This window comes from Culicoides brevitarsis, chromosome 2, assembly GCF_036172545.1.
Source record: "Culicoides brevitarsis isolate CSIRO-B50_1 chromosome 2, AGI_CSIRO_Cbre_v1, whole genome shotgun sequence".
Lineage (NCBI taxonomy): Eukaryota > Metazoa > Arthropoda > Insecta > Diptera > Ceratopogonidae > Culicoides > Culicoides brevitarsis.
The window spans coordinates 34,046,263-34,056,897 of NC_087086.1; the positions used below are offsets into that span (position 1 = coordinate 34,046,263).

Below are 10,635 nucleotides of genomic sequence, written 5' to 3' on the forward strand. Positions count from 1 at the left end.
GTTCACTGACAACTTGTACAAGGCGGTTTTGACTTGAGTGAAGGAATTTGATTGGAAAAGGTTTCATACCGTTAGTTAAATTAAAATTGTACAAGAAACTTGAGTACCGTTAATTTTTTTGAGTTACGGTATTGAAGATTTGAATTTTTTTCGATGTATTTGATGAAATTATTTTTTTTTCGGGCTTGAAAATAAAAATTTAGAAGAAAATTTTATTGAAAATATTATTAAGATTTATTTTAAATCAAATAAAAAAGATCAAAATACCGAAATTAATGAAGAAAAAGTTACGGTACGATATACGAATTTTATGAAATTCAAATTTTCTTGTACCAAAGAGTAATTTTTGATTTTAAAATAAAGAAAAATGAATATATTTTGCTTTTAAATTGTTTGAAAACTCATCTGTGTAAGAAAAATTATTGAAAATTTATAAAAGTTCTTTTTTTGAGAGGAGTTAATTGAAAATTATGAGCTAAAAATCGTACGGTACGGTATAAAATTTTAGGTTTTGTTTTAAAAAATTATCTTTGGATTATCAATTCAATAAAAATTAATTAAATTTGCTTTAAAATTTTGTTAATTGAAGAAATATTTCTTAAAAATATTCTTTAAAAAGTTTTGATTAAAGAAATTTGAGGTATAAAAGTTACGGTACGATATACAAATTTCATTTTATGATACCTTTTTCATAAAATTTTAAATTTTTAATCAAAAAAGTCATCTATATAAGCAAAAATTAAGAAAATTCAAAGAAATTTTCTCTAAAATTGTCTTCATAAGCATTTGGCTAAAGATTTTGAACTGAAAACTTTACGGTATAATAAACGGTTTTATTAAAAAATTTAAATTTTAATGCATTTTTGAGTAATTTTCATGAGAAAACTTATAAAAATTACCTTAAAAATGAATTTTTTAAAGAAAAAAATCCCGAAACCGTAAATTCAAAAGTACCTTTCCTGAATTAGCAAACGCGATTTCATTCATCACTTTCATTCGCCTCACACAAATTCCCACGAATGCGAATACCGCAAGCGTCAGTCGTTGAGTTTCTTTTCATACGAACGCAGTTCTCCTGAAATCCACGCGTTTCTCAAGCAAAAACTCAGCTGAAAAAATTCAATTTTCTCGCAGTGAATTATCGTCGCAAGCATCAGAGTTCCCGCAAACAAAGGCCCCGCAAATCGTGTGAGACGAGCACTATCAAAGATTCCCGAAACATTTGCTAGAAACTGATTTAAACGAGGATGTAAGTACTTTTGCCGCCATTTCTCGCGAAATTTTCTCGCATTTCGAGGCATTTTCCTCGCGTAATTACGCATCGACGGGACTTTTGGGCATCAAAAGACGCGATTTACGTGGAAAATGTGCGAAAATATCGAGTTTGGGCGCGAATTGAACGGAAATGCGAACGTCCTTTGTAACATTGCGGCAACGGAGAAGGGATAGGGGGAAGTCGGGACGCGCCGCAAGGGTGACAAAAGGTCGTTAGAGTGCTTTTGTCGTGCAAGAAAAAATTTTTTACGCAAGAAATTTGAAAAAAAAGGAGATTTTATCGACATTTCGAGAAGTTGTGCAAAAAATTGTGAGTCAGACATCTGCTGGCTGTAGCGCAAATGTGTTTGTGTGTCGCGTTTGTGGTGTGCGTGACGTCACTTTGTTGGCAACAGATGATTTTCCCCATGAAACTAATCGAAATTTTTCATTTCCAGCAAAAATGGCAGCCGAACAAGATATTCCCACATTCAAGTGCGTGTTAGTTGGCGACGGCGGTACCGGCAAAACGACCTTCGTGAAGCGCCACATGACGGGCGAATTCGAAAAAAGGTATGTCGCAACGTTGGGCGTCGAAGTGCATCCGCTCGTGTTCCACACAAATCGCGGCCCAATCCGTTTCAACGTCTGGGATACCGCTGGGCAGGAGAAATTCGGCGGATTGCGTGACGGTTACTACATCCAGGGGCAATGTGCCATCGTTATGTTTGACGTTACGTCGCGAGTTACATACAAAAATGTCCCCAATTGGCATCGTGACTTGATCCGTGTCTGCGAAAACATCCCGATTGTTCTGTGCGGCAACAAGGTTGACATCAAGGATCGCAAAGTCAAAGCCAAGAGCATCGTATTCCATCGGAAAAAGAATTTGCAGGTAAAATAACCTCAATTTTTTGCATTTTTTAGCCTTGAAATTGAAAAAAAATTGAAATTTTCTTTCAGTACTACGACATTTCCGCCAAATCAAACTACAACTTTGAGAAGCCCTTCTTGTGGTTGGCACGCAAATTGGTTGGCGACCCAAATCTCGAATTTGTTGCAATGCCTGCCCTGCTTCCGCCCGAAGTCAAGATGGACAAGGAATGGCAAATTCAAATCGAAAAAGATCTACAAGAAGCTCAAGAGACTGCCTTACCAGAGGACGACGAGGATTTGTAAAATGCTGCGTGTGTGACTTCAATTTGCGCCCCGAGTACATTTACTATATTATGATTATTACGTTTAAACATTAAAAATTCAATTCAATATTTTTCTCTCTTTTTGTTTACTCTTTACTATTAAAAAAAAAAAAGAAAAATTGAACATGAAATTCCGTTTTTTTTTTCTAAAATTCGTTAAAAATTAAGAAAAAATATTTTCTTGTTGTTTGGTGAAAATTTCATTTTTTTTGTAAATTTAATAATTAATTATTATTTAATATTGAAACAAAAACGAATCAGTTTTATTCTGATGCAAGTTTTTATAAAATAATAGAATGAAAATAAATAATAAGCTTAATAAAATTTTTGTTTTCTCTCGAAAAAATTATCTCAGTTTTTTGCTTGATAATTCTGGACGACGAAGCGAGCGTGACATTGCTCGGCACGGTCCTTGTGTAGTTTAGTGAAGAGATGCGTTTGAACTTGAGGGCGAGTTTGCAGCGTTTTTGAACATAATAAGCATTCGATTTGGTCAGACATTGTTCCGGAACTGAAATAAAAAAATATCGTTAGTCATTAAATTTGACGGTTTTTTGAATAAATTAAGGGCGTTACAAGTTTTTGATTTGTTTTCAATTTTTGAATTATTAAAAGAAATTATGAGAAAGAAAAATCTTACAATTTTTGATGAGAAAAAAATATTTTCAGAATTTTTTTATTTTTTTTTTAAATTGTATTTAGGCCGCTTCAAATGAAAATCAAAAATAAAGTTTGATGCCCCGATTTTAAAAGTCCAAAAACAAATGGGGCAAAATAAAAAAAAAGTTAAAAATTTAACCAAAAATGACCGTTTTTCGGTGTATTTTCATAATTTTTCAAGAAAATTTCCAAAAAATTTTTGTAAAATTTTCAATTTATTCTAATTTTTGCTTTGGAAATCATATTTCATAAATTTTCTTCTCTAAAAATATTTTTCATAAAATAATTAAATTTTTTTTTCAAAATTTTTGGACAGTTATTTTTTATGAATTTTTTTTCTTTAATTTTTAATATGATATATTCTGAAATCTATTTTGAATAAGCAAATTTCAAAGTAAATAGTAAAAAAAACATCAAAAATATTATTTAACGCTCAAAAATTGATAAAGTTTTGTCATTTGGTATGAAAATATTATTTCAAAAATTTTTTTTTTATTTCCCCCCCCCCCCCATTTTATTTTAAAAAATTTTGGACTTTATTTTTGATTTTCATTTGGAGCGGCCTTATTTTTTAAAAAAATATTTTTTTTTAATTCTAAAGTTTTTCTAAATAATTCAAAATATTTATTTTAATAATTTTAATTTTTTTTGTTAATTTTTTTTTTAATTTTAACATTTTTTATAATATTAACCATAAGATGAAAAAAAAATTTGAAAATGTCAAAAATTTATTTAAATAAAAATTAATTGTCTCAAATAATTTTAAAAAATTTAAAATAAATTTAAAATTTTTTTTCTCAGTTTTTTAATGAGAAATTTAATTTTTTTATCAGAAAAATATATTTTTAGATTTAATACAGTTGTTTTTTTTTATTTTAATTTAAAATTTAATTTTTCTTTAGGAAAAAATAATATTTTTCTAATTTTTTTAATTTTTCATTTAAACATGAGCCAATATTTTAAAAAATTAAATTAAAAATCATATTAAAAGAAATTGAATAATTTTTGAATATTAATCAAGATTTAAAAAAATTATAGAGGTTAAATATTTTGATCCAAAGACTTGACAAATTGCTTCAAATTATTTTTAAAAAATAAAAATGAATAAGAAAATATTTTTTTCAAATTTTTTTAATAAAAAACTTATTTTGTCTTAATTTTTCCAATTTTACTTTTAAAATAATTTTTTTTTTAAATAATTTCAAGAATTTCATCTCAAAAACTAAAAAAATGACATTTAAAAATTCAAATTCTTTTATAAAATTTGTTAAAAAATTTAATTTTAGAATTAAAAAATCCTTAAATTCTTATTAAAAATGGAAAACAAATCATGAACTTGTAACGCCCTAAAGCAAAATTTTAAAAATCTCACCTAAAAGCAATTTGATGCAACTGTTCATTATTCTCCCTGTACCTCTCAATTTCCTCCTGTGTCTCATTTTGCAACAGCATAAACGTAAAACTCGGAAAAACTGCTCTATCTCCATAAACTTGCGCCCCTTCCACAAATTGCAACTCATCTTCATCCACGGCACCCCATTTAAAATCTGCCACTTCTTGCATCCGTTGATCAATAAATTTCCTCTCTTTCCTCAAAAACTTGATCAGTATCGAAAATGCCTCTTTTTGCAACTCAACCACATCTTGCGGCTTCAAATCTGGCACTTTTTCACCCGGATTCGTGTGCAACAAAGCACTCATCGTGTACCGGAGCTTATTTAATTGCAACATATCATCTTGATCGACGAAACAATCGAATTTCATGGCAACATCATGTTCCGGAAACAAAGAAATTGTTTCTTCATCACGAGTTTCCTTGAATCCAAGACCTCCGAGAAGAGAATAATATCGCGTTTCGGTGACATCTCGATGAATTTCGATTCTTGGCGCAAAAAGTAACGTCATAAATTGCGAAAACCCCGAAATATTCGGCATTATTGTGGTACTTCTTAAGGTTAAGTCACCGCGATGGGCGTTTGAAGCGACATTTGCTGCAACAACAAGTCGATCTGTCGAGTCTTGAGGGTCCGTATCAAGTAAAATGCTGTTAACACTCAAGCGATCAACTGTCATGGACTTGCTTTGACCCGATCGGAAAGTTGCATAAACTTGTGTCTCCAAGGGGGATGTTGGTCCTCGTAGTTGAATCACCTTTGTGCACAAATATTCGGGCGGCGGTTTGTAATTTGTGGCGTAAAAGTCCCTCAAATAGTCCAAAATCTCCAAAGTAACGGGACTTTCATCATTTTCGCGATGAACAAAGTGCTGGGCATGGAACCTAACTGCATGATCTTGCTTCGAGGGGTAACTTTCTTCACATGTTTGAGCGAGTTGCTCCCTAACAAGCACTTTGTTGATGGAATTTTTGTATTTGTCATAGACAATAACGTTCGCAACGCCATTCCAGGTCGAATAAACTTCAATTTCGAACTCATCTTGTTGCGACATCAGCTGTTTAAACTTGTCAACGGCATCAGGAGTCCATTTTCCCGCCGCTGATGTGACGTAAGAAGGACGAATTTCAGCTAAACTCGCTTCATAGACACGTGGAGGGATGTCGGCGACGTAAATTTTGTTGTCATCTCGCAATCCGAGTTGTTTTCCACGCACCCATAGAGCTTCGAGACGACAAATTCGATCGGATTCGACCAAAGCTTCTTCCCCTTCGTCAATTAAGAGCACTTGGTACTTGTGCATTCCATTAATTAACACTGTCGAGATGATTCGGGCACGATGAAACATCCTTCCGTAATTTTTGGCACGAGCTTCTTCGTTTCTCACATGCACAGCAACCAATTTTCCCTTTAAATCCGTTAGTTCGGTGACTCTTTCCAACGGTTGGTTGTTCAAAGCACGTCGAATGGCGGTCACGATGAACTCATTTTTCGAGTCTGTCGGTTTAATCCAGAATTTATTGGGAGTTTCGATGCTGGAAACGCGCCCAATGATGGATTTTGTGAATTTATCGGGCAAACAACACAAATCTTCGTGCTTGATATTGACATTTTTCGGGTTAAAGACGCCATATTCGTAGTTTCCGGCGCCAATACTCTCCGCATAACGTATCATGTTGTCCTTATCCATCACTCGAAGTTTTAAAAAATCTTTTTCACGCGCGAGTTTTATCGCTTTGTACACTTGAGTGCACACCCGACCCGGAACCCAGTCACTTATCGGTTTATTTTCGTTCGCGCCGGCATCGATTAACTGCTGTTTGCCTAAAAATGTGACAAACATCTTTTGCGTTCCTTTGTCGAAGGTGATTTTTACGTCGTCGGGCGATGCGATGACTCCCCGATCACGTAAATAAGCCTTAACTTGGTTTTGATACAGAATTCCCATGTCTTCGTAGCCGATGCCGCGGTATAAAATTGTGTTGCAAGGATCTCTTCCGTTGAGTTCGTGCGCCATGTCGCGTTCGATGTCCTCGCGAGTGATGCTGGAAGCTCGTAAGAAGTAATTTGGATAAAAGGCGCCCGAAATGCAGACTTTTAGGATGGTATTTTTGTCGCGCGGTGACAAATGGATGCGATTTACGCCCTCAGAGGGTGTCAAATTGAAGGGTTCGAGACGAGTTTTGATCTCGTTGACGAGGTTGTACATTTCATGAAGTCCTCGGGGATCGAGAGATGCTCGTTCGAGTGCTTGGGTACGAGATTCATCGAGATGGTAGTGGTTGTCGTAGATTTTTCGAACGTAATACTGAAAGAAAAATTAAATTTTTAATTTTATTTTATGGATTTGACAGGATTTTATTCAAAAATGAAGAAAAAAAATTTTTTAAAGTTTAAAGAATTAATTAAAAATTTTTTAAAAATTAAAATATTCAAATTTAAATTAATTAAATATTAATTTTATTTAATTTTTAAATTATTTAACTTAAATAAATTTTTATTCATAAAATGTTTAAAATTTAAAATAAATAATTTTTAAGTTAAATATTAATTTAATTATTTTTTTTTTTAATTTTTAAAAAGGTAAATTTTTTTTTTATTTTATTTTTAAATTTTTTAAAAATTTTTTTTTTTTAAAAATTAATTTTATGAAAAAAAATTAATTTATTTTATTTTATTATTATTTAATTTTGATAAATTTTTCCTCATAAAAAAATAAATTATTTCATTTTAAAAAATATTCAATTTTTAAAAAATAAATTTTTAAATAATTTTTTATTTGAATTAAATTTTTTTTTTTTAATTCAAATTTTGAAAAGAAAAAAAAATTAATTCAAATAAAAATGAAGTTTAAAAATATTAAATTCGTTTAATTTTGAAATAATATTTTTTTCATTAAAAAATTAAAATTTAAAATGAATAAAATTAAATTATTTAATGGAATTAATTTTATTTTTTTTTTTAAAATTTTAAAATTTTAAAAAAAATTATTCTTATATATTTAATTAAATTTCAAATAAATTTAAGGTTTAAATAAAATTAAATATTTAATAAAAATTGAAAATAAATTATAAAATTTGAGGAAAAATTAATGAAATTAATTAAAAAGTAAAAAAATCTCACCTGATAAGCATTTAAAATGGCAATCAAGTCACTCCCACTCCCATCGGCGAACAATAATTTCTTGCTGTAAGTCTTCATTGTGTCATTAAAGTTCATCGAGAAGACTTTTTGAACGGTAATTCCCGCTGCAATTATAATACATTCCTCCAAAACATTAAAAATGTATCCCAAAACGATCAATTTGCTCGCTCTGAAGTCAATTGGCAGTGCATCCATTATTTTTCCAACGAAAGTCATGTCCCCATCGTCTTTCACGTACTTTTCTCGAACCAACGCCAAAGTGCAATCCACGTGCTTCCTTCAAATTTAACACGGCATATTGAATATCTGACAAATCTGGCGGATTTATTGCTAATCCAATGATTTTCGCAGGTGCCTCGTTCTCATCCAACATCTTCGCCTTCAGCACAATTGCCTCCAACGAGCATCTGAGCATTGCTGGGACCTCATTTTCGCGCATTTCTCCTTGAAAGAAATCACGAGAGACTAATCGGAAGCATTCGCCGTCACTTGTTCGTCCTGTTCGCCCGGCGCGTTGCTTGCAACTACTTCGGGCAGCCCATTTTAAGCGTAAACGAGCGAATCCCGTGTCTGGATCGACTTCTAACAAGCGGGCGAGACAAAAGTCGATGACGTATTTGACGTCAGGTACGGTGATACTGCTCTCAGCGATATTTGTGGCTAAAATTACTTTCATTGTGTTGTTGGCGGAACGGAGAAAGACACTGCGTTGGGTTTCGGAAGGGACTGTGGAGTGCAAGGGGATGATATTCCAATCCATGATGCGTCGATTAGAGCGTTTCAAGCTAAAAAATATAAGAAAATAAATAAATTTTGAAAAATTTTCATCAAAAATTATTTTAAAAAATATATTTAAATAATAAAAAATTCAAATTTTCATATTAAAATATCAAACAAAATTTTAAAAATAAAAAAATTACTGAGAGCGTTGAAAAATTTTACACAAAATAAATTTTAAATTTAAAAAAAAATGAATAAAAATCCAATATTTAACTTCATAAAAATTTCATAAAAATGTGGAAAAAATAAAAAAAAAATAAAATGAAAATACATATAAAAAAAAAAATAATAATTAATTTAAAATTTTTTGAAAATTATTTTTTAAAAAGTTAAACAAAATTAATATAAAAAATTATTTAAATTAAAAGTATACATTAAAATTCAGTTTAAAATTACAAAAAATATAAAGTTTATGGATTTGACAGGATTTTATTCAAAATTGAAGAAAATTATTTAAAAAATTATTTTTTTTATAAAAATTTGAAATAATTAAAATTTTAAATGAAATATGAATTTTTTCAATTATTAAAATTTAAATTAATTTTTAGTTTAATTTAATTTAATGAATTAATTAAATTTAATTTAATTAATAATTTAATTTATTTTAATTAATTTAATTTAATTTTTAAATTATTTTTTCTCAAAATTTAAAATAAATAAAATTTTAATTTTTATAAAAATAAATTTAAAAAAAAATATTTAAAAAATTTAAAGAAATGTTAAAAGAAAAAATAATTTAATTAATTTAAAAAATTAAATTTGTAATAAAAATTAATTTTCATTTTCAAAAAATATCCAAAAATTAAATTATTGAAAAAATAACAAAAAAATTAAAAAGACTAAAAATATCAAATTCTTTTAAAATTATTAAAAATTTAAAATAATTTTCACTCAAATTTTTATGATTTTTTTGTAATTAATTTTTTTTTCAAAGAAATTGTTCAAAATTTAATATTTACCGTTCCTTTTCCGCACTCAGCAACTTTTGCAAATTCGTAATTTCATGAATTCCCGGCAAAAATACCAAAATACATCCCCCATTTCTACTCGAATCTCCCGTTGATAATGTTTCTATCACCTTCACAGCCAACTGATACATGCTCTCATCAATGCCCGGATTTTCATAATCAACTTTAACCCCTCTTTGCAACGCAGCAACATCCTCCAAATAATACTGCTTCACACTAAATTGCCTTTCTTGCTCCAAATCGATCGACGGCGCTTGCATCCAACGTCCCGCATTACCTGGCAGCGGCAATTTAAAATATTCCGCAAACTCTTCCGTGTCAATTGTCGCCGACATGAGAATAATTTTCGTCGAAAACGGATCAAAGATCATAAAACGCTTGATCATGATGAGCAAAAATTCCATTTCTTCATCTCGTTCGTGGATTTCGTCGAGAATTATGTGCGTGTACATGCCCATGTGCTTCGTTTTGACGAGTTTTTGCAACAAAACGCCCGTTGTGCAGTAAACGAGTCGCGTGTCGTCACTCGTACGTCGATCCAAGCCGATATGATGTCCAACCAGCGTGCCAAGTTCACATTTTCTTTCACGCGAGACTTGTTCCGCGAGTGAAACAGCAGCTAATCGACGCGGTTGTGTCACAATAACGTTGCAATATTCGTTCCGGGAGTAACAATCGTCCAAAATAAATTGCGGAACTTGCGTACTTTTGCCGCAACCCGTTTCTCCTTTGATTATCACGACGGGCGTCTCTCGAATTCGTCGTTGAATGACCTTTTTGAAGCGAAAAATGGGCAAATTTGCGTTAAAAGGGTCGTTATTGAACTTGTAACGTCTATAAATTTCCTTTTGCCCGCCGATTTTGCTTCCAGCCGACGTTGAAGCTCCATCGTCGTCGATGTCATCCATCGTGGAAGCTCTTTGGGGCTCACGTTTCACCCGAAAACGCTTTTCCAGAGCACGATCTTGCTCATTTTTGAGATCTTGAGCGAAACTATTGCCAATTTTCTCTCGTTTTAACGCCGGTTCAGACTCTGATTCGGATTTCCGATAGGCATTCAGGTTCATTCCTTTGACGACACGACGTTCGATGGGCTTGTCGATCCGCATGAACTCATCAATGTCCATCCTGAGAGGTTTTTGAGGTGAGTTTTTACCTAAAAAAATTAATTTTTATGGATTTTTGTCACAAAAAACATGAAAATTTAAAATTATTTACAATCAAAACAAGCCGAAT

General features: G+C 31.2%; 2 protein-coding genes across 2 annotated transcripts; one reads left to right on the forward strand and one right to left on the reverse strand.

The window, feature by feature from the left end:
• The first annotated feature begins 1,050 nt into the window (after nucleotides 1-1,050).
• LOC134832762 (GTP-binding nuclear protein Ran) lies at nucleotides 1,051-2,520 on the forward strand. The gene is made up of 3 exons (XM_063846900.1): nucleotides 1,051-1,249; nucleotides 1,713-2,149; nucleotides 2,218-2,520. Exons 2-3 carry the CDS (start codon nucleotides 1,718-1,720, stop codon nucleotides 2,431-2,433), a joined length of 648 nt encoding a protein of 215 aa, XP_063702970.1. The 5' UTR covers nucleotides 1,051-1,249; nucleotides 1,713-1,717; the 3' UTR covers nucleotides 2,434-2,520.
• A 272-nt stretch (nucleotides 2,521-2,792) lies between these two features.
• On the reverse strand, nucleotides 2,793-10,567 carry LOC134832761 (probable ATP-dependent RNA helicase spindle-E). The gene is given in 5 exon segments (XM_063846897.1): nucleotides 2,793-2,964; nucleotides 4,486-6,815; nucleotides 7,631-7,891; nucleotides 7,893-8,436; nucleotides 9,391-10,567. Coding segments are annotated over 5 exon segments (4,431 nt in total). The 5' UTR covers nucleotides 10,527-10,567; the 3' UTR covers nucleotides 2,793-2,804.
• Nucleotides 10,568-10,635: the final 68 nt, after the last annotated feature.

What these genes read in the sequence shown, in the direction of transcription:
- LOC134832762 (XM_063846900.1), top strand. Translation starts at nt 1,718, where the DNA reads ATGGCAGCCGAACAAGATATTCCCACATTCAAGTGCGTGTTAGTTGGC. An exon ending in ATCGGAAAAAGAATTTGCAG is followed by an intron (nt 2,150 to 2,217) that starts GTAAAATAACCT and finishes ATTTTCTTTCAG; the next exon opens with TACTACGACATTTCCGCCAA.